Source organism: Hypomesus nipponensis, chromosome 23 (genome assembly GCF_054491055.1).
Source record: "Hypomesus nipponensis isolate SF chromosome 23, ASM5449105v1, whole genome shotgun sequence".
Lineage (NCBI taxonomy): Eukaryota > Metazoa > Chordata > Actinopteri > Osmeriformes > Osmeridae > Hypomesus > Hypomesus nipponensis.
This window is the reverse complement of record NC_140383.1, coordinates 1,680,967-1,703,735: the sequence shown is the minus strand read 5'-3', so window position 1 is coordinate 1,703,735 and position 22,769 is coordinate 1,680,967. Positions and strand designations below refer to the sequence as shown.

At 43.0% G+C, this 22,769-nt stretch overlaps 3 protein-coding genes across 12 annotated transcripts; 2 read left to right on the top strand and 1 right to left on the bottom strand.

The window, feature by feature from the left end:
- Positions 1 to 162: 162 nt before the first annotated feature.
- Positions 163 to 7,010, top strand: faima (Fas apoptotic inhibitory molecule a). Of its 6 annotated transcripts, none has more exons than XM_084689139.1 (6): positions 521 to 613; positions 2,166 to 2,226; positions 3,739 to 3,890; positions 4,101 to 4,329; positions 5,702 to 5,751; positions 6,032 to 7,010. In XM_084689139.1, exons 3-6 carry the CDS (start codon positions 3,777 to 3,779, stop codon positions 6,179 to 6,181), a joined length of 543 nt encoding a protein of 180 aa, XP_084545265.1. In that variant the 5' UTR covers positions 521 to 613; positions 2,166 to 2,226; positions 3,739 to 3,776; the 3' UTR covers positions 6,182 to 7,010. The 6 variants fall into 6 exon arrangements, with proteins under 6 accessions (XP_084545263.1, XP_084545262.1, XP_084545265.1 ...); XM_084689140.1 differs by having other exon boundaries at positions 535 to 613; positions 3,742 to 3,890; XM_084689137.1 differs by lacking the exons at positions 521 to 613; positions 2,166 to 2,226 and adding an exon at positions 163 to 316 and having other exon boundaries at positions 3,742 to 3,894; positions 4,105 to 4,329.
- Positions 7,011 to 7,202: 192 nt separating this feature from the next.
- parp9 (poly(ADP-ribose) polymerase family member 9) lies at positions 7,203 to 11,867 on the bottom strand. Of its 4 annotated transcripts, XM_084689129.1 has the most exons (9): positions 11,739 to 11,867; positions 11,497 to 11,560; positions 10,177 to 11,048; positions 9,747 to 9,974; positions 9,374 to 9,592; positions 9,232 to 9,289; positions 8,497 to 8,972; positions 8,230 to 8,386; positions 7,203 to 8,003 (listed from the first exon to the last, which is right to left on the bottom strand). In XM_084689129.1, the coding sequence occupies exons 1-9, from the start codon at positions 11,811 to 11,813 to the stop codon at positions 7,717 to 7,719; spliced, it is 2,436 nt and encodes an 811-aa protein (XP_084545255.1). In that variant the 5' UTR covers positions 11,814 to 11,867; the 3' UTR covers positions 7,203 to 7,716. The 4 variants fall into 4 exon arrangements, with proteins under 4 accessions (XP_084545255.1, XP_084545256.1, XP_084545257.1 ...); XM_084689130.1 differs by lacking the exon at positions 11,497 to 11,560 and having other exon boundaries at positions 11,739 to 11,856; XM_084689131.1 differs by lacking the exon at positions 11,739 to 11,867 and having other exon boundaries at positions 11,497 to 11,635.
- On the top strand, positions 11,781 to 22,208 carry parp14rs1 (poly(ADP-ribose) polymerase family member 14-related sequence 1). 2 transcript variants are annotated; one of them, XM_084689127.1, is made up of 18 exons: positions 11,781 to 12,065; positions 12,291 to 12,391; positions 12,641 to 12,674; positions 12,992 to 13,096; positions 13,240 to 13,476; positions 13,718 to 13,945; positions 14,049 to 16,312; positions 16,554 to 16,784; positions 16,917 to 17,138; positions 17,433 to 17,520; positions 17,634 to 17,780; positions 18,047 to 18,109; positions 18,537 to 18,713; positions 19,156 to 19,368; positions 19,561 to 20,175; positions 20,437 to 20,579; positions 20,777 to 20,951; positions 21,745 to 22,208. In XM_084689127.1, exons 1-18 carry the CDS (start codon positions 11,891 to 11,893, stop codon positions 22,026 to 22,028), a joined length of 5,502 nt encoding a protein of 1,833 aa, XP_084545253.1. In that variant the 5' UTR covers positions 11,781 to 11,890; the 3' UTR covers positions 22,029 to 22,208. The 2 variants fall into 2 exon arrangements, with proteins under 2 accessions (XP_084545253.1, XP_084545254.1); XM_084689128.1 differs by lacking the exon at positions 12,992 to 13,096.
- Positions 22,209 to 22,769: the final 561 nt, after the last annotated feature.

Genomic DNA, 22,769 nt, shown 5'->3' with positions numbered 1-22,769 from the left:
GACGTCGTACTCGTGTCACCCAATGAAAACAGAGGGCCCGTCCGAGTAGGAAGGTTTTAACGAGTTCCTACCAGTTGGTTTGGCCAGCCATGTCCGTGATATCCATGGAAGTCAAGGTTCCTAGTAGAGGTGTGCAATACGAGGAATAACGTGGTCCCGGTTTTGGGGACACCACCAGGAGTGCCGGTGCCGGTCCTAGCACATTTGGTGTCCTAGGCAAGGTTCCCACCCCACCCCCACCACCACAACACAGACATGACGTGCCGCTGTTGGCGTCCTCTGCTGGTAGTGCGTTTGAGGACAGCGGGAGGTAGAGGTAGGGTTAATTTAAATGGATGCACTTGAGAAATTGCCGCCCCCCTTTTCATGCCTATGTCACCGACACAGGTTCTTTGGACACCGCCGGATAGAAATTCAGGAAATGACGTACCTGAATAAACAGAGTTCGTGTAACTTCGGCCAGAGCCTGTTTAAGACTATATTAGACATTCTCTGCTTCGGCTCTTACAATCGATTGTTATTGGTTTGAGGGTTTCCATGGCATTCAGAAATATACAAACGCGCAAATTGAAATTCATATCAGAAATGTATGAGCCGGCATCAAACAAAACAGGTACTTTACGTAGCAAGCTTTGTCAAAATATGCTAATTTTATTACTATAATTTGGTCGTTTTTAAAGTCAGAAGTTGTTTGCAATGCAATTTGTTTGCAATTTTTTAATTAATGAGTGATAAGCCAGTCAGAGTTCTCCTACAGTACTTTGTTAGCTAGTGGTGGGTTGATGTTGCCATAGATATAACACTATATCTATGGATGCTGCCCCCTAGCCCTGTTCTGTGTACAGTCCTGGCCCCATCGACCAATGCTCTGTTTCATTGCTGCACAGACTATCAAACAGGTCTGCTTTGAACTTTGAACTGTTCTTCAGTCAAGACTGAACATGTACTAAAATCCTGAGGAATTGCAACACCACCTCTGCGATACTGCAAACGCCTGCGATAGTGCAAAATTTGGTATTGATCCGATACCAAGTAAATACAGGGCCAGTATTGCTAATACCATTACCGTTTTTACATAGAAAAGCATCTTATCTACTTTCGTGTAGGGGAAAGCAATGCCTCCTAATTTATGAAGTGAATCAGGGGCGAATCTAGGTTCCCACTTTTGGGGGGGCTAAGCCCCTAGATAAAACCTATTATTTTTCCTGTGACCCAGCAAAACTAGGGGGGTCTGGGGGCATGTTCCACCAGATTTATTGGGGGAAAAATATCCTTTTAAATAGTGTCCTCTAGTGGGTTTTAGGAAGAGAAATTAACAAGTTTAGATTTAAAATGTGATTTTTTTATTAAATTGTTTTGGGGGGGCTAATGAAACTTTTTTTTTGGGGGGGGGGGGGGGGGGGGGGGGGCTCCAGCCCCTGGAGCTGAATGTAGAGAATAGAAATTGAAACTTAAGGATCATGTATTAAGTATTTTTTTCGAAAACCAATTCTTTTTCCAACTTTTCGATTTTTTTCACCAGTTTTTTATTTTCAGTGAAAAGAGAGGGCAGATGAGAACCGAGAAGTCTTAAACAGAGTAGATAGCAAAGCCGAACTTTTTTTTTAAACCCTTTTTTCAAAACCTTTTTTTTCAAATAACTTTTTCAACCTTTTGAAAAAAGCAATCCAAACTTTTTTTTTCTCCATATGTTATCAACTTTTTTGGGAAAATTACTATAACTGATTGTGATTTCAAAAATATATAATTTTCTGTTTAAAATATATCTTGGTACCAGGCCTGTGTCCCAGTCTGTCACACACTCCTTCTTTATAGAGCTGGGTGTCATTCCTCCTGTAATAATAGAGGGCAAGAGGGGCCTAAAATAGACACAGACTTTATGTGGCCTGTTCAGAAATATGTTTGCCTTCCAACTGTTCGAGACTGTGAGCTAAGACAGACTGGCATGTGCAGATTCACAATTAGGCTGGTGTGTGAGGGCCACCATCTCAGAGCCCAGATACACTCAATCAGGACGATTTTAAATGTATATCCACTGTTTTAAACAAGTTTAAACTTATTTATCTCTTCTTAGAATGTTGAATTTTCCAAGGTGACAAGACCTTATGTTTGGTCATGTGGTTGTAGATCCTCAAGCTTCTTCTGCTTGTGTTGTAATTCCCCAGGGCAATCTCCTCACCTCATCCAGCCGTCACACATCATGAGATCCATAAATCATCTGTTGTGGTGAGTCAGAGTGGGATGGTCAGACTGCTTCACACTTAACGAGTTTCAGTTCAAACAGTCCATGTTCTAATTGTGTAGCCCTATTGCCAAACCTTTACTCGTATTTTGTAATGACTCTAGCATTTTCATGTCAATGGCATTTTATTTAAAGTCATGTGTTGCCTATTTACACTGACAGAGGCGACTCATGTCATGGCCTGAACAAATTCAGAAATATAAACAGATGTTAAACATGACACTAAATACGTGTGGTTGGGTTAGTCAGATCCAGTGTGACACGGGAGCAGCGGCAAATTTGAAAAACAAAATCCTCCTAGATACCAAACCCCCTCACTTCTCCCCTCCCTCAGGCTGCATCTGGAGGGGTGTGGTGTTTCTGCTGGTGTCAGATCTCCTTCCACCAGGGGATTGTAATTCCATTTCAATATCCACCTTTGATAATGTCAAGTGTGAAAGGTGGTTGCATATACATGGAAAAGCTTTTACAGAGATGTGTAAGGCAAGATAAGCTTGTGTGTGTGTGTGTGTGTGTGTGCGTGTGTGTGTGTGTGTGAGTGTGTGATAGGGAGAGAGATAGAGGGATACAGATACAATATAACTTTTAGATTACTTTAATAAATATTAAGGAAAGAAAGTAGTCTGTATCAGATGTTCTGACTCACAAGCTTTAAAGTTAATGTAGGTTTGGAGTTTTGCAAAGCATTTCCAACAAGGTACTGAAGCTACGAGAACTAAAGCTAGACCCAATTTCAAATGTTATGCACTGACACATTATGTCACTGATGTGCTTCCATAGAGACACTATAGCTGCATTTAATTAAAAGGAAAACGTGTAGCCTGCACAGGCATGTACAAATCTTATTTGGATGATGTCTCTGACCATTAATTTCCAAGTCGTCAGTTTAGTTCGGTTTATTTTTTTTATAAAAAAAAAAGATTTCCTGCATTTAATCCTGTGGCACCTCTCCACTAGGCGGCACTAATGCATCGTCCGTTTACAACAGTCGAGGACTGTCGTCGAAGAAGAAGACTGAGTTACCATAGTAACTACTAGTAAAGTCTATCCGTTGTACCTGTATCAATTTGCTTGTTAACGAGCTAGTCAAAGCTAGCTGGACCTTCCTAAGGTCCGGTTGTATTTCCCGATTGTTCTCTATTTAGCTACCTGCGTAGCTGACTTTGCGTCATTACATTAAATCGTATTGAAACTTAAAGGTAAGACGTTAAGCGAACTGTTAGATTCAACGTGCTACAGTACTTGTTTTTTTGGATGGCTAGCTCGTTACTAGTACAGTACAGGAGTCTTGCTAGCTAATTTGGTTTAGTAGCTTGACTAGAATTGTGTGCTTCCCGCCAGTGGCAGCACCACCTTGCAAGTAGCTGGTAGACTGACTTGTTAGACTAGCTAGGTAGGGTAACGTTAGTTGTGCCGATTTGTGAATACAGTACGTAGTAGATACCTGTTTGCATATTTACTAGTGATTTAACTAGCAACGTTTCTTTTTTCGAAAGCAGGTGGTCAGGTACGCCAGAAACACAGTGGTCAGAGTATGTCGGGCGACCTTGTTGGCGTGTGGGAAGTGGCGTTAAGTGATGGAGTTCATCGGATTGAGTTTGAACATGGCACAACCACAGGAAAACGAGTGATCTGCATTGATGGAAAGGCAAGTGCAACGTACACGTTTTAGTGAAACGTTTGTTTTTTGATGGAGCAAATATAAACTTAATTGTGTTCACATGACATAAACTAATGTGAAAAAGCAGTACTCCTACATTATGATGCTCTTAAATGCATGCATATCTATCGGGGGAAAACATCAATAATGCGACATGACACATGGAATGAACACTGTCCCTATTGTTCCATCTAACAGGAAGTTGTGAGGAGAGACTGGATGTTTAAACTGGTGGGCAAGGAGACCTTCCTGGTGGGTAGCTCTGAAACCAAAGCCACCATCAACATTGATGCGGTCAGCGGCTTTGCGTACGAATACACCCTGGAGATAAACGGGAAGAGCCTGAAGAAATATATGGAGAACCGCTCCAAGACCACCAGCACCTGGGTGCTCAACCTGGACGGCATTGACTGCAGGGTGGTCCTGGGTGAGTGGTCCAGGGGCCTGGTCTGGGGTCAACACGCACTTGGACATTTCCCTGAGTGGATGTTGGAGGAAAGGGGTGGAAGAGGCAAGATTGAAACTGATTTAGCTGATTGAGGTCCTTTTAAAAGTGTTGGAGGTCACGCACGAGTCTACGCGTAGGGAAGGCAAGATACGACTGTGTGGCCACCTCAGCATGCCCATGCAGACTGAGGGGACAGGGGCTGGGACTGGTGTCATATATAACATGATGGTGGCCTATGTTAAATCAACCCTACAAATGAAACGCCCTCTGTAGATTAATGGACAGAGCCGCTAGTGTTAGCGACTCTGGGCTTAGCCTCTGCCACTGCAGTGATTCACTGATGTTGTATCAAAGAAGGAGGGTTGATCTCTTTAGCTGCTTAAACCCCTCACCGTGAGTTATGTCACCTGAGAGGGTTAATCCCTCTCCGTGCATGTCTCCATGGTTACCTTCCTGGTGGACTACACTGCAGGCTGAGCCTCTCAGAAACCTGTAGGGCCAGCAGTGTGGGTGTGGCCACTAGACCTGTAGGGCCAGCAGTGTGGGTGTGGCCACTAGACCTGTAGGGCCAGCAGTGTGGGTGTGGCCACTAGACCTGTAGGGCCAGCAGTGTGGGTGTGGCCACTAGACCTGTAGGGCCAGCAGTGTGGGTGTGGCCACTAGGACAGATTAGCTTGTTTGCCCTCTTGTTTACCCCTGTCTCCATGACACGCCCCTGCCACCATGACACGCCCCTGCCTCTATGACACGCCCAGTTGAGTCATGTGACCATCTGCCCCCCTGCTAAGAACAAAGTCAGCAGCGTTGATGGTGTTGTTGGTAAAACCCTGGGCACAAACTAGACTGCAGCACCCTTGGCAACCCTGAGCTGTAATCACCGAGAGAACAGCAGCTGACTGTCACTAAGCAACTGTGTTTACGGCAGGGGATGTTTAAGAACACTTTGGAAATCATACAGTGTTGGCTCACTCCTTCTAAAACCTTTTGATAATGTGGATGTCGGGCCATCGTGCCTTATCACAGTGTGTTGCTGTGGAGTGAGTTATGCATGAGTTATTGTACCTGTCAGTAATAATTTACAAGGCCCTCTGCAAAAGCAGCCTGCTCTGTAAATGTTTATGTTAAAACGAAACTGAAAGGCTGAATTATTTTCACTGCTTAAGATTGCACATGAGAAACTTGTTTGGCAGCAATCACATACCTTCAAAGGTCTTACAGATATTCCTTTTTGTTCAGGGTGGCGATTACATCATTGAAAACTAAAAGAACATATGATGAGTGTGTATTTGTCTTTTGCCTTAAAGCATCTCGATGACATTGACTCCACCTGTGTTCTTTCCCCTGTGACCAGAGAAAGACACCATGGATATCTGGTGTAATGGACAGAAGATGGAGACGGCGGTAAGCATGGATTCAGCCACACATTGAGAAATGCTGTCATTACAGATTACAAACAGCTTTACCTACATGAGCCCTGCAACTACCTCACATTCACCACACGTGGCTGTGAATAAAAGCAGCTACAAAATACACACATGATCACCTTAACTAAGGACGCATGCTTATTGAAATGAATAGATGGATGAACTCAAGATAACTCGCTGTTTTAATACGAGCTGTTATTGACTGGGAGGTGCTCTGAGATGGAGGTGAATGGATGGGTGCTTGTTCTCGTTGGCAGGGGGAGTTTGTGGAGGACGGGACAGAGACCCACTTCACGCTGGGGGACCATGACTGCTGCATCAAGGCTGTGAGCAGCGGGAAGAGAAGGGACGGCATCATCCACACCATGCTGCTGGACGGCACAGAGATCGCAGAGTGCACAGAGTGACTGTCTGTGAGGACACTCTGGGGCACTTACTGTTATCACAATATTTGACACGTACTTGCATCAACAATAGCAATTCAGGGTCCAAATTACAGACTGAAAGTGAGTTCCTCAATGTTTCACTGTCAAGCTGGATTTCCGATTTGCAATGGAAATGTTGCTGCACATACTTATCCAGCAGAATGTCTTGAGACATCCTGAGACCAGAGCTGAGACTGGCTAGCTGCAGGGGCCAGATGAAATTGTGTTGAAAGGAAAGTCAAATGTCTTCATTTTACTGATTTGACACCCCTGTGCAATTCCCAGGAGTTCAGTTGTAAAAAGGGACTACAAAATAATTTGAAGGCATCTAGATCTTTCTGAAGAAAAATAAATGAAAAGATGCCTCAATTCCAGTCCATGCCACTGGCTTATACAGTAATGCAATAATGTGCCAGTAATTAGCTTTTTCTTGAAGTCTGCAACATGAAGATAACTGAAGTGTAGTGTTGTTATTGGTAACAGCATCATGTCCGTAATAACTATTAATCAGTCCATAAGCATTTCATCTGGTTTGTCGATCATGATTTCTGTGCAGGAATGTACAGTATGTTTGTATAGAGGGAAAGTAGGATTTGGCTTTGAAACAGATTTTTGTATGTTCAGCAGCACTGTTAGCCTCTGAAATAGAATTTTATTACATTTCATAAAGAACATTAAGTATTCAGGTATAGTAATATTAAATTATGCTTACAATGTATATTTTAGTTAGCCGTTTTGGTGATTTAATGTTTATCATGTATATTTTATTTCAGCATGTCAAAACTTATTTTATTAAATAATTGTAACTGAAGTATTTTATTGTAGTGCATTATGTGAGGTGAAACAGTGAGTTATGTAGGTGTTTCCAGGTAGCTGGTGAGACAGGTGACTTGTTGGGACCAGATTTCCAAAGATGGCACTTTATAACCATATGCTCTATCACTTCCACTGCTCTGCAACAGGGCGTTTAAAAGTTGTTCAAAGAAGATGAGGGAAGCAGAAATAATGTTAACCCTTTTTATTGTTGCATTATGTCATTGTATTAACTTTGCTTCATTTGCAATATACTTGTTTAACTCATTAAGGCACATTTAAACCTAGTATTTAATCTTCAAGTGAATCAACCATTTAAGGGAACAAAATGGTTGGGAGCAGATCAAAAACTAAAGATAAGTAGAATTTTGTAATTCTCATAGAAAGTTGGTTGATTTCTATTGCTTTGTCACAACAGTGTAATACAAATCAAGATTATGTTAAATTTAACATTTCAAAACTACAAGATAGTAAAGTTACAAACCCCAATTGCTACTTGATTATTTTTACATTTAAAATAACAATTCAGTTGTATACAAACTACAAATGATGAGATCTAAAAATAATGAAATAATAATCAGCGGGGTAAAGAAAATGTACACTAATCACTTTTATGTTTCAAAATCAAAATGTATCGCTATATTCCAAAAGAGGATCACAATCATTTAGACGTGTGCATTTAGGGGATCTGCCTATATGCATGATTATGAATGCTTTTTGCAGATGATCAGATTCTCAGGGAGAGCCTGGTGCCCGTTGAATACGACATAGATGTCCTTTCTCGTATTGCTGAGGCTGTCGTACAGAGACAAGGGATCTGAGCTGGGGAGGGAGGGTGGCAGGATTAGGTCTGCTGAACCAGTTGTGGACCTCCCGGTCAGCACCTGCGCCTCAACAAAGTACAAATACTCGTCCTGTGGCGTGTTTCTCCACAGCTCCATCGCCAAGCTGGGGCTCTCGCAGAAGTAGATCCCCTGTCCATACTTTGGCTCTAAGAAACACCACAAGAGAATAAAGTCACTCTTACTGGAAAGAAACACCAACGTGTGCACTTTTTGTGCACGTGAGAAGAACTACACTGTGTTTAGAGAGAAATATGGCATCCATGTAGAAGGAGAGGGAATCTGTATTAAGCTCCTTTGCTTTGTGACAAAGTCTGCATGGAAAACTGTATGCTTCCTTAATGTCCTCTCTAGATGAACAGGTCCTGCTCATACCGTCAGGTGGTGCCAGCTCCCTGTGGAAGCCCACCCTGCTGACCAGCTCACAGAACTGTGCAGGCAGGCGCTGGTACATCTTTCTGGGAGTAGCCAACAACTGCTGCTTCTTTAGCTCAAACATCTGCTTCAGGCAAGGATTCTCCAGCTTTTCAACCTGGAAAATAACCCACAACTCATTACTGCAAGAGTGCAACCTGTTTAACTCCATGTTTATACGTTTATGATGGTTTTGTTTTTGTTGTTTCTTGCCCTGCCTAGACTCACTCTGACAATCCGGAACTCTGTAAAGTTTGAATCTCTGTCTCCGTTATCAAACCTGCTGGTGTGAATTAGGCTCCTCTCATAAGAGACCTTTCTGTTTAGTAACTGTACCAAGGCAAGCTCTTCTTCTCTTGCAAACTCTTCTTGAGCCTTGCAGCACATTGCCTCCACCTCCACCCCCACTATAGATACTCCGATGGAATTACTTCCTGTTATTTGAATACCGGCACAACCATCTTGGAAAGACTCTGTTATGGAGATGTTCCACATGGTCTGGAAGGACAGCAGGTTCTCATGCTCGCGCTGGCCAAAGTGCTGAATGAAGTTGTTACAAATGATGAAGCTGTTCTGGTGAAGGCGAATATCATTCCAGATCCAACGCCTGGCCTCAAACATCCTCTCTTGAACGGCACTTATCAGCTCGATGTTTGGAGTTTTAGCACTGCTCATGGCATTGTCATTTGTCTGTATCAAATTTACTATAAAGAACATTAAAACTTGTGTTAAAATTAGACCATATTACATATAATCAGCAGGTTAGGTGCGTTGTGATGATGATGACAGCACTTGTCCCATGTCTTTTGCTTGGGGTGTCACCTTAAGGGGACCTACCGGAGGAGCTGGAGTAGTTAGCGCTACCTTGAGGGTACCTGCTGGGGGAGCTAGGGTAGTTAGCGCTACCTTAAGGGTACCTGCTAGGGGAGCTGGGGTAGTTAGCGCTACCTTAAGGGGACCTACCGGAGGAGCTGGGGTAGTTAGCGCTACCTTGGAGGGTACTCATCCGGTCTTCAAATGCCTGTAGAGATGCAGAAGGAAGGTAAATATACTAATCATGTACATAATAACTAGCAATACTGACATGTTTTGTACCAAAACTTACTTTGTATGTATGTGTGTCAGTTGGATACATAACGTAGGAAATGTCCAAGTGCACTCCATTAGTTTGCTGTGCAAATGTGACAGCAACTTCCATCATAACTTTGGCGACCACATCTTTGTCATACTGTAGCATACCAGTGCCGATGGCTGGGAAGGAGATAGATTTCTGCTGACTGTTGTGGGCCATGTTCAGACATTCCCAGACAATGTCAGCTAGAATCTGTTGGGTAATCCATGTGAGTCTTGGAAAAACTACTTGTTCAATATTAATTTATGAATCTAGTAATAATTGTGGTAAAAACAATTTTAGTTCAACAAAGTACTCTGTATTAGCCACACAAATACTTTTCAAATAAACTTTACTTTACAAATACCTTATCATATGCTACTCTCCCGTATTTTTCAGGACATATCGTGTGGTACACATATTTGCAGTTTAAGGTATGTCCTTTAGTCTCAATTACGTTATTGTGTTTTTTGTATTTGGATTTTTTATTTATTTCATCCTGGATCCCTTTGCCAGCAGCTTGTAGAATGCTTTTTGTTATAGCTCCGTTTGATAAATTTAAATCAGGACCAATTGTATTCACAATGATGTCCGTCTGTCAAAAAAATAAACAAAAAAATTAATGAAAGTAAGTTGCAGTGCAGCATATGAGGTAATTAACAAGATCGGCTCGATCAAAACTGTTGTGTATCTTCATGCAATAAACATGCATATGAATATAATAATTTCCAACAAATGTGAAACACCAGTCACTTCAAGACATCGAACCTGTTTAGTAAAACACTTCATGACTTTACCTTTTGTCTCTCAATGTGTCCTTTCTTGATGGTCAGTGTGACATTGTTGATGGTTAGTGTTGGACAGGGGATGTTTCCATGGCTCACAGCTGCACTGTATGTAGCCTGCTGTGTCTGCGGCAGAAACTCCCTGCATGCTCGCTCCATCTCCTTCACACTGGGCTCGTCATTGTTGACCAGGTGAATCTCCAAGGGCCTGCCATAACATCTCTGATCATGCTCTTTCAGGGTTTTCACTATGGTGTCTGCGCAAACCTTCAAGGGGAAGTTGAACAGGCCAGAACTGATGGCAGGAATGGCAACAGACTGCAGGTTCTCCTTTTCCATTGATTTGAGAATGTTCTTGATCGCATCTCTCAGAATGGGTGTGGCTCGATCAACATCATTCTTAGAGTGGTTGCCTTGAAGGCATGGACCCACAGCATGAATGATCTTCTGGTAATTTAGTTTTCCAGCTGTGGTGACAGCGGCCTCACCAGCAGACACCTTTCCATAACTCTGAACGTAACGGTCACTCTCCCTCTGGATATCTGGTCCACCCGCATCAGAGAGCGCTAGGGCGAGACCTCCACCATGGCTCAGGTGCTCGTTGGCTGCGTTGACAACAGCATCTGCTCGGTGAGTGGTAAGGTCATCCTTCCACACTGAAACAGTCGTACCTTTGGGCAACTGCGTGGAAAACCGTTGTTCAGGAACGACACTGTGCTTCTTGTGTTGCTGTGCTGGGCCAGAGCCCCATTCAGCACTCACGCCATGGATTACAGCTTCACATCCAAACTTGTGTTTGAGGACGTTTATCAGGGCAGGTCCACATTGCTTGACAATGCTTTCCAACTTGTCATCCAGAGGGATTTTCACAGAGTCAGCCATTGCTTTCACCGAGGAAAACAGGTGAGAGAATGTAGGTCAGATGGCCTACACGTTTTACATCAAGCTTAATTGGTCATACAGTATACTAAATCCTATAAAGCGCTGTTGCCAAATAACTACATTAAAAGGGAAAAACTCAACGTATAATTATACAACTGCTTACGTGTTATGAACACGTGAAGTTTAGATGGATGCTAAATTATGCCACTGACGCAAGATATATCCTTGTGTAGTCAGTCTGAATGTAAACCCAGTGAAACACTAAACTACCGTCTGTAGCTTTGGACGCGGAGTGTTGTAGGCTAGCGTTTTAGTGCTGTAGGCTACTCAATCCAAAACGTTACTTTTCAAAATGCTACGGTACAACCATAATTGTTAGCTTATTGATCTCTCCCACGCAAATATGTTTACAGACATTGATAGAAAACGTTGGATACTAATGTAACTTACCTAGCGAACGATCGGTGTTTTCCAAAACTGTAACGATACGTTGTGACTCAACTCGAAAGTAAAACTGGATGGTACAGTATGCTAAATTAGATTCAAATAACACCCCGCCTGAATACTTCTCTCGGATTTACGTTCGTGTTAGTAGTTTTTCTCTCAATTATTTGACTACTACAGTAGGATAAATACTGTTCTACTACAGTAATGACTATACTAGCCTACTAGCAAAATAAATGCAAATTCACCCATTTTCGTGAAGTTGATAGCTCAAAAGTGCGTGTCGAAAGTTGGAGTAAACGAAGGTTTGAGTCCAGTTCCATACAGAAACAAAAGTGAAAGTGAACAAGCACATTAAAACATAGGCTACACAGAATATGCTCGCTAGTTAGCTACAGCGATGGCAGACACGTATTCGTTTCCTTTACTCGTCGAGCTAGAGAGTAACCAAAATGTCTTAAAACTCAAAAACAAGTTGGTGAAATATTTTCAAAGTAAGAAGGCTAACGGTGATGACTGTCAAGTGGAATGCGGAGCAGACAAAAGCACAATAGTGCGCTTTAAAACGGAGGATGGTAAGTATAGGCCAACTTGGCCAAGCGTTTGCTAACCATCAATAAAATATGTGATTTACATTTTATTACTTCTTTTGTGTCTTGTGTTTTTTGGAGTTGATTGTAGGGATTATAATAGCCTATAGTGTGTACCCAGTCGTTGGGCGTTGTTGACAATTGTCTGTCCGTGCGGTGAACATCGTACAGCAGAACTTGACTCTTATTTTTTTGTTCCATTATCTACAGCCAGGCAGAAAGTTGTCAATAAACAGGTGCACGAAATCATTTTGGATCAAGAACGTATAAAACTGACTGTTCGATTACCAAAAGAGGTCTCAAGTGCAAATGTGAGTTCATGGGAGTTGTAGGAGATCAGCTCTGGAAAAGTTACCACTGTATTTGTCAAGTCACTGTTGCCCTGATGTTGGCTGAATGTCTGTAGGCTAATGATTTATAACGTCATACATAGAGATAGAGCAACTGATGATTTCCTGTAATCTAAAGACTAGTCAAATGTCATACTTAAAACAGGAGTGAAATGATACTACAAAATATAGCTACACAAGTGAAATAACGCAACTTGTGTCTTTGTTTAGGAAGCATCGGCTGACGCTCTCGCAGACAACAAATGTAAGTACACCTTATGTTGAGTGTTTCTGAAGTGGTTCGCTAGAACTAATATTCAGAAAATGTCTGTCACACCATCTAATCTGGATGACACACTCATCAAGACTGACTAACAGTTGGATTGAGACTGAGTATGTAATAGTGTCAATAGTGTCAAATTTGCATGGATGATGGGAGTGGGTGGCCTACAGAGGCAACTCTACTGTTGTGGAAGGAGAACAAGACAGTCCATTTCAGTACATTAAAATGGCATTGTTTACCTGCTATTTAATATCACATATTTGTATATAGATATATATCTGACTGATGAAATGTATCAGGTGTTAGGGAGCCAGTGGACAGCCTTCTCATGCCAACATATAAACGGAAGGCAGAAACCGACACACCACAGCCGGAAGTGTTAGGCTTCAAAAAGAAAGCTATAGGTTTGTGTTAATACTAGCTTATCCTAGTTTTCAAAGTGAGAAAACTGATATTGCATATGAATGATGTGATCAGGTCAGTTCCTGTCACTGAGAAACGTGTGACAGTCCTGTATCCTCAACTTGTAAAATTATTTTCTTCATAGTTGTTGATAACCAATTAAACGACAAGGTTCCAGAGGAAAAGCAGGAGGAGGAGGAGCAATGCTCTACCTCGTCTGTGCTTGGGAACGTGAAGGAGAACCAGGAGTTCCTGGAGATGCTGGTGGAGAACATCCTCAGTCTGGGATCTGGTTCTGACTCCTCTTCGGCATCAGAAACCTTCAGTCTGGAGATTCTGCCTGATACTGGCATGGCTGTGGTGACTTTCCAAAGTGTTCGAGGTAGTAAATACTGTATTTTAAATAGTGTTAGAGTTAGTAGATACTGTATTTTAAATAGTGGAGGGAGCTTGTTCTTCTCCATATCAGAAATAAAAAACATACTATGCAAATAGCCCTTTATAATACAGAGACAACAGATGCAAAACAGCTGGTAATTACTTTTAATTGTGCGCTGTCCCTGCAAAATAAATAATGAAATGTATATAAATAAATGCTTCTACTTTTGTTTCCTATTTGACAGAGAGCAATAATTTCATCTCAAACTGCACCACAAACAGAGTGTTCAAAAAAAATAAGTTGACAGTCAGGCCTCTGGAAGTCACAACTAAAGCCATTTTGGAGGACGTCCCCCCTAATGTCAGTTCAGACCACCTCCTTCTGTACTTTGAAAAAGAAGGCGAGAATGTGCAAGATGTTTCAGTAAATGAAGAGGAGCAGACTGCCGTCATCAACTTTCAGGATCCTAGAGGTATTGTAATTCTGACTAAAGTTTTGAGATTTTTTTGTACTCTAATGCCACTGTATCTGACATATATAATATATGTATATTAAACATGTATGTTTTCTTTTAGCTGTTGGCAGAATAATTAAGAAGAAACATCAAATTCACAAGCAACCAGTAATGGCTTTCCCATTCTATGAATCCCTGGGAATGGCGCTATATGGTAAAAACAGACCCTCTTTAAAACTCCCGCCAGCCCACAGTGAGAACATCGATCAAGACGTTTGGAAATACCTCTGTGATACTCAGGAAGCTACAGACTCCATCCACCACAACCTCGCCCAGCATTTCTGCAAGGTGGACCTCCAACAACCAACTGTCAAGTTGAGCCCTCTGCCTGAACTCCTTAAACAGAAGGGGATCAAAGCCAAGGATCTCCAGGAGTGGAAGGGCACTGTGCAGACAGCTTTCCTTCAAGCATTGGCTAAATACAAACCGTTGAAGCTCCTTGTCCAGGCTGCAGCCTGGGAAGAATCTGAGCGAGAGATCGAACACACAGCGTCGGGAGCAGAAGTAGTGGTGGTCCCTGACAAGGCCCAGGGTGTCATCACAGTGGTCGGCCTTGTAGAGGAAGTAAACAGACTAGAGCCGCAACTGAATGAGATATTGGATAATATAGACAAAAGAATACAAAGGGAGAAATCTAGCATCAAACAAGATGTCAATTTGTGTCCGTCTATCTATCAAATCCTTTTAAAAGATGGCCTAAATGACAAGCTGGCGATTGAATACCCAGAGCTGAAAATGACGTACGATGGCAAGAAAGGGTTTGTCACCTTTTATGGCCTGCTGCAGGAAGTGTTGGACGCCCAAAAAAAGGTTTTAGACGGAGTTGTGGCATTGAAACGGAAGACTCTGGAATGGGACGACTACTTGGTTGAGTTTCTGCAGGGTGAAGACCAAGAAAAGCTCACAGACTCTCTCCTGATTTCAAAGGGAATTCACGCTTCTCTAGAGATTGACAAGTACCGTCTGCAGTTACTTGCTTTATCAGAGGAATCATTGAGTGAAGCAGAAGATCATCTTAACAGGCTTCTGTTGTCCCAGTACATAGATATTGAAGACTGCAATGTCCTGGAGATGTCTGAGTGGCAGGATCTGGTTTCACGCATGGAACACACCTCCAACATGTCGTTTAGAAAAGCCAGGATCCAGACTACTGACGACAATCAGAGAGTAGTGGTATCAGGATACAAAGACAGTGTTTTATCAGTACGGAATGACCTAGATGACTTTATGCACCAAAATGCTGAAGTTGAAGAAACTCTTGAGGTCAAGCGAGAGGCCATAATCACATTCATTCAGAAACATCGCAGAAATGCCTGGTCTGATCTGGCTAGCGATAAAGTAAATGTAACTTTCAGGAAAGAGAAAGTTGTCTTAAACGGTGCCAGGGTTCATGTCACATCTTGCAAATCTGGATTTGAAGACCTAATATCCTCCACATGCTTTAGTGTGTTGACAGTGTCCAAGCCTGGAGCGAAGAAGTTATTCCAGGATGAAGGTGCCATGTATGTGTCCACAGTTATGGGCCAGACAGGCTGTTTGGTACAGCTAGTTGAGGGGAGCGACGATACCGGACAAGATTCGGCACTTGGAGGTGCTTCAAAGCCAATCTACCAACTTACAACATCGGACGGGGTAGAAATTGCCGTTTGTAAGGCCGATGTATGCAGCTATGCCGTGCATGCGGTCGTCAATGCAGCAAACGTAGACCTACAGCATAGTGGAGGTTTAGCCGGGGCGCTCCTGGATGCCGCCGGACCTCGTCTGCAGGACGAATGTGACCAGATCATCAACCGCAAGGGGAAACTGAAGCCAGGAGACTGTGTCCTCACTGGTGCGGGAGGTCGGCTCCGTTGTAAAAGTATCATCCACGCAGTGGGACCCCGGTATGATCACGCAAACCCCCAGAAGGCTGAGGGGCAGTTGAGGAGAGCGGTGAAAGGGAGCCTGGATTTAGCGGAGACTAACAACTGCCTCTCTGTGGCTCTGCCAGCCATCAGCTCTGGTAACCTCGGCTTTCCCCTGAGCTTGTGTGCCCAAACTATAGCAAGAGCTATCAAGGATTACTGTGACGACAAGTTTGGTGAGAACACCTTGAAGGAGATCCATTTGGTGGACAACGATGACAGGACGGTTGGGGCCATGGAGGCAGCAGTGAGGAAGGAGTTTGGTGACCATGGGACAAGCCACGCTCAGCTGAGCCCTCTGACCAGCGCCACACCAACCCCGCATGTCCCTCTGGTCCTCAGTACAAAGAACTCAGACAGAGTGAAAACCAGAGAAGGGCTTTCCATCGTGTTGATGAGAGGAAACATTCAAGATGCTTCGGTAAGCTGTCATTTGTGAGGCCTTTTTCTTAAGTAAAACCAACATTTAAGGATGTTTCCTGATTCAGTGCTTATTACCTGTATGTAACCATCAAATCACAGACAAATATTTTGAGTCATCAATCGTTTTGAATAAAAGGCTGACAACCGCAACAACAACCTAGTTTAATTTAAAAATAATTTTGGGGAATTTCTTCAAGTTCAGGGGGTATATTAAAATACATATATTATATACCTTACAGACTGAGGCACTTGTGAACACGGTGGGTGAAGACTTAGTCCTTAACAGCGGCGCAGTCTCAAAGGCCATCTTGCGTGTGGCTGGACCTGAACTCCAGGCCCTGGTCGACCAACAAGCTGTCAGAGGTAACTGCGGGGACATAATTGTCACCAGCGGTGGCAACCTCAAGTGCAAGGTTGTGTTTCACACCATCGCCCCTAACTGGGACAATGGAGGAGCAGTGGCTCAAAAGGTAATACAGCAAACCAACATTTACATTTGATGCAGTAAATTATTGAAAGTTACACAACTATGAAGTCTATTCCTATGAAGTGGTCTTTGAAACACATTTAATAGTTTTTTGTTGTTGTTTGTTTTCTGGTAGATGTTGAGTAGGATTGTGAAGGAATGCCTGGATAAGGCAGAGCATCAGCGACTCAGCTCCATAACGTTCCCTGCAGTGGGAACAGGGAACTTGGGCTTCCCCAAAGACCTCGTGGCTTCTGTTATGCTAAACGAAGTCCTCAAGTTCAGCAGTAAGAAGCACCCCAAGCACCTGAAGGAGGTGGTGTTCGTTCTCCACCCAAGTGATCCGCAAACTATCCAGGTAAAGACACAGCTCAACTGTCAGATACAGAGTAAAAATGCGTCTATTTTGTTCTGCGCCTGGAAAATACAGCCTGTTCCTTGACTTTGATCCCTGAAGTACTGTTAGAACGAAGTACTTTTAGTACTATGCACTTTTGATCCTTGATTCTCGGCTGTAGAGAATAATTCTCTGCTTTGGGTGAATGCATCTGGGGTTAAATGAGATATTGTATCTGTGAGTAGGTATGGGTGTTGTGCATGTAGACCTGTATTTGATTTAGTTCATTCAGGTTTTTCTCACTGTAACTTTTAGGCTTTCAATGATGAATTTACCAAGAAGTTCACAACCCAGTCTGCTGCCTCTGGGGCAACCACAGCTGCAGCCACAGCAAAACCTAAAGGTCCACTTAAAACATTTTGGCAAAGTTTTCCATCTATGGTTTGACTAATATTCAACTGTTGCTTGATATTGTAAATGTAGTCTGAAAAACAACTCTACTTCCATCTCCACTAGGCTTTTTTTCCAAGGTCACGTCAAGTTCAGGGGTGCATGAGACAAGTATGTCAGGCGTGGTTATACAGGTTGTCACGGGAGACATAACCAAGGAGACCACTGATGTCATTGTTAACTCCTCCAATCAGGACTTCAGCCTCAAGTCAGGTATGCAATGTATGCGTTCATCCAGGTGATCATGTCCATTATAGTTTGTTGTTTAGATTATATTAATTAATAACACTGAAATCAGCCATTACTTTTAAAGCAGGATATGGTTTAAGTTTTAACCAGCTTGCATCTTTATGATTCACAACAGCCAGGATATGATGTTTTTATAAAATAAACACCCATTGAAAAGCCTGTCAAACGTATAGATGCATGGCTGTTGATGTTGTTGATGGTGTTCTCATGTGAGTCATGTGTTCCTGTAGGGGTATCGAAGGCCATTCTGGATGCAGCTGGGCAGACCGTGGAAGCAGAATGTCAGCTACTGGGTAACAACTGTGTTGCTTTATAATGTTTGACACTCACACTTTGTTAACTTTATGAATTCATGAAAGTGTTATTAGATATAGTAACTATTATTGTAAAGGGTTAGTTCTTACTGGTTGATGAAGGTGTTGAAGGAAGGAAGTAGGGATTGATTTGTGAATTAAAAAAAACTAAAAAAAACTTGTCTACCAAGTTAACATAACAAAATGAAATCATAGAAACTACTATAGCTACTGAAGTAACCTTTGTCCGATTTTAATGTGCTATGGTCAGTTGCCATCTACACAGCAACATCGTAAACACTTGAGTTTGGTCCCATTGATCCAGCTATTCACAAAACCCATCATAAAAAGTTAGGTGAGCAAAGTTCATATGTACACAAATCTTAATTGGTATTCCTTGTAAAACCTGAATGTTTTGTTCTGACAGGAGCCCAGACTAACGCAGGCATGATAATGACCCAGCCTGGCAACCTGCAGGCAAAGAAGATCATCCACCTGATTGGCCAGACAGCTCCACAGAAAATCTTCAAGGCAGTGAAGGAGGCACTCCTTATGTGCGCTGTAAACAACTACACTTCCATCTCCATCCCTGCCCTCGGCACAGGTACTTTAGTAGCTTTTAGAAGAACTAGGAGAAGAACTTTAGTGTAGGAACTATAGTAGTAGGTTTTTAACATTTACATTTAGTCATTTAGCAGACACTCTTATCCAAAGCAACTTACAGTAAGCACAGGGACATTCCCCCGAGGCAAGTAGGGGGAAGTGCCTTGCCCAAATACACAACATAATTTCGCACGGCCGGGAATCGGCAACCTTCTGATTAAAAGCCCCGATTCCCCAACTGCTCTGCCATCTAACTTATCTGAGAGTCACGACTCCTGACATTATTATACCATTTATGCTGATTGCTTGTTGTTTTAGAAAGAGTAGATACTTTTATTTAAAAAATAGGTGAGGACGCATTCAGTAGTAGTTTTGTTCATCTAGAAAGTGTTATTTATTTTACTTGACTAAAAGAAAGCTAAATGCCGATGGTTTCCTTCTAGGCCAAGGCCAGGTTCAGGCGGGCCAGGTGGCAGATGCCATGTTGGATGCTGTTGTAGAAGTGATCAACCAGAAGTCTCATAACAATCTGAAGCTGGTCAGAATGGTGGTCTTTCAAACTGCTATGGTCAAAGATTTCCTCAGCAGTATGCAAAATAAAGAAGGAACAGAAGACATTGCTGAAGAAAAGGACACTGTCTGGGGGAAAATCAAATGTAAGGGCTATCTAAATTGCTCACAATGTCCGTGTTGTTCTGTGTTAGTTATTTTTTTGCAATATTTCAAGTATTCCTTACAGTATGTTTCAAATACTAGAATAGTGACAATAGTAGCGACAAAGCAGAATCGCTCTGTCACACTATGTCCGATTCTTATCATAAATAATAAAGCACACGTTTTCCTAACAGCATTTTTCGGCTTGACTGGCACTCAAAAGCCCCAAAAGGACAAAGACTTTGTCATTGAGGGAAAGCGGGCAGACCCAGCCTGCTTCCACATCTGCGGAGACTCCCTGACCAGAGTGGACCACGCCAAGCAGCTGATCAGCGACCTGATAACCAATCAGCAGTTCTGCAACAGCATCAAAGACAACTCCATCCTCAGCCTCTCCGATCCGGACCGCCAGCGCATCAGAGACATGGAGGCCACCATGGACGTGAGCGTCAGGCTGGAGTACGCCTCGTCCCAGGCCGTCATCACCGTGGAGGGCATGAGCAAGGACGTGTCCAAAACCACCAACGAGATCTATGAGATGCTGAGGAGAGCGCGCGAGCAGGAGGCCTTCGATAAGAACGTGGAAATGATCGGCAGTATGACCGAGTGGCAGCACCAGCAGCAAGGAGGGCAGTTTGTGAACTTTGACCCTGTCTCGAACTACCATCTCGAGGATGGGTTTCAAAAGAAGCGTGCTTATGTGGAGGTCAACCTACAGGGTCAGATTTACAAGGTTCTCCTGCCGGACGGACCTGGGACCGATGCACAGGGGAACGCTCTTCAAATCAGACGCATCGACAAGCTAGCAGGTAGTTTGGTTTTAGTACAGTCGTCAATACACAGTCTTTGATTTGTGTTTCTAGTTCAAACGTGTTCTACCGTCTGTCTCGAGGAAGGAGCATGTGAGCGAGGAACAGTAAACATTCCCAGAGTCCGAATGTGTCAAAACTGTAGATATTCCTAAAACACCCTAATATGCAAAGGACTTAATGGCGATTGTCAAATGTAACATAACCTTGAGATGGCATACTTGTTTTAAAAAACCCTGATTGTTGATTTTCCGCCTTCAGGCCAAAAGGATCATCTCCCCCCTCATTGGGATGCCATGCCAGCCAACACGTCATGCCTCTCCTGCCACATCCAGCCAGGCAGCCCTGAGTACAACACCGTTCAAGGCCTGTTCATGGCCACCTGCCCAAGGAACATAATAAAGGTAGCACTTTTCCCTCTCAGTAGCTACTAGGGGCGTAACAATACATGCATGCGTTGACACCAAACCTTGACTTCTGTGTACTGTTACACCCCTAAGTAGCCACGAGCCAGTTGCATGGAAGATGTTGATAGGTAGCGACTTAGTAGGCTATTGAGACGTAGCTACTTGCTAACGCTGGGTTGAACACCTCCGCTCAGATTGAGAGGATCCAGAACTCGACCCTGTGGAGGAGTCTTCAGATCAAGAAACAGGGGATGGAGAAGAGGAACGGCCATCAGAACAACGAGAGGCAGCTGTTCCACGGAGCCTGCTACCAGTCCATCGACCACATCACACACAACGGCTTCAACCGGAGCTACGCAGGGAAAAACGGTATGACATTCTTTTAAATACATGTTTCCAGGCATATGTGAAGGAACTGCTGAACCCACTAATACTTAACATCTGAAGTGATCCTTGTGGTCTTAAATAGCTGTTAGAGGGAGGCCCCGGTAGCTCAGCGGATGAGTGCAAGAAACATGTAGGGTTAGCCTCTCTCTCTCTCTCTCTCTCTCTCTCTCTCTCTCTCTCTCTCTCTCTCTCTCTCTCTCTCTCTCTCTCTCTCTCTCTCTCTCTCTCTCTCTCTCTCTCTCTCTCTCTCTCTCTCTCTCTCTCTCTCTCTCTCTCTCTCTCTCTCTCTCTCTCTCTCTCTCCTGTCACACATCACTTAAAACCAGTAAAGCATAAAACATACAAAACATGTTTAAAATATATATTAATTGATTAGAGGGATCCAGTGGTGTGACAGAATGTTTAACCTTTCCCTGAGCCACGTGGGTAGATTGAGGCCTTCTGGTGTGTTTAGGATTGAGAGGTTACTGACCTCTGATCTCTCTATGGGTCAAAGGAATGTAGCCTTTACTGACCCCTAACTGATGATAACTAGTTGGGAGTTAATCAATGAATATACTGTCTTTACAAGTATAACCAAACCTTATGATGCCACACAAATCTGTTCTCTGTCCTAGTATGTTTGTATAAGGTTGCTGCATGCAGAGCATCACAGCAAGCTTATTCTCCATGCATGAATAAACTGAATGATTACACCATTGCATCCTGTAAGTCTTAATCATCATCGAACCACGATTGTTGGTTAGCATGCTAACAGAGATGTCCTATTCTTCAGCTGCCTGCTATGGAAACGGCACCTACTTTGCAGTCGAAGCTCGATACTCTGCCAGCGACACGTACTCCAGACCAGACCCCCAAGGCCAGAAGTTCATGTTCCTCTGCTGCGTCCTGACTGGTGACTTCACCAGAGGACAACAAGGGATGATCGTGCCGCCGAGTAAAGGCAACACCAACGCTCAGCTTTACGACAGCGTGACAGACAATCCCGCGAGACCCTCCATGTTTGTAATCTTCCATGATTGCCAGGCCTATCCTGAGTATCTAATCACGTTCAATTAAACCTGCGCGGGCCAGGCAATGTACACTATACTTTCACCTGCTTACGGTAAAATAATGTTGCCATCAAACCTATGCCTTTTCATCATAGTTTCTCAAACTTTTATAATTTGTTGCGGGGAAACGTGCCTTTAGATATGACTGTTGTCACTTTTACAATAAAAGCCGAACACATCCTCTGAATAGTGTTTACGCTGATGTTCATTTGCATGCTTAACTTTTAAGTGTTATTTTCATTTGAGGACTTTTAAGAAAACGTTTCATCCCTCAATTTCTTAATGTTGAAAACTGATTTAATCTTCAGGTAAACGGCATTGTAGGTGTATTTGGAATAACATTTCTGGCCTTTCAGTTTTCAAATCTAGGTTTTTGCAGTAAGTGTGTAGGCTTTGGTATGGAGTGAACGCATACCATGTGATAACATTATGATTCTGTTTGGGTAATGAGAGAGTCCAGGAAATACTGCCTGAAGTGCGTTGTGTTCAATCATGTGATTCCATTGAATGTTTGCTAACTATGTCAACTCCAGCATTATCACCTGAAAACTGAAGAACCACGAGTATTTAGATATGGTACATATATCTAAATGTGACAAAACTGAAATGCAATTACATTAGGCCTACACAACTTATTGTTATTAAATACATGGTACCTTCTCTGAAAGATATTTCATTAGGCGCAGATCTGTAATCAATAGAGTAGTGGTTTGCGGGGTAGTGGCTCCCTCTACAGTTTGAAACTCGT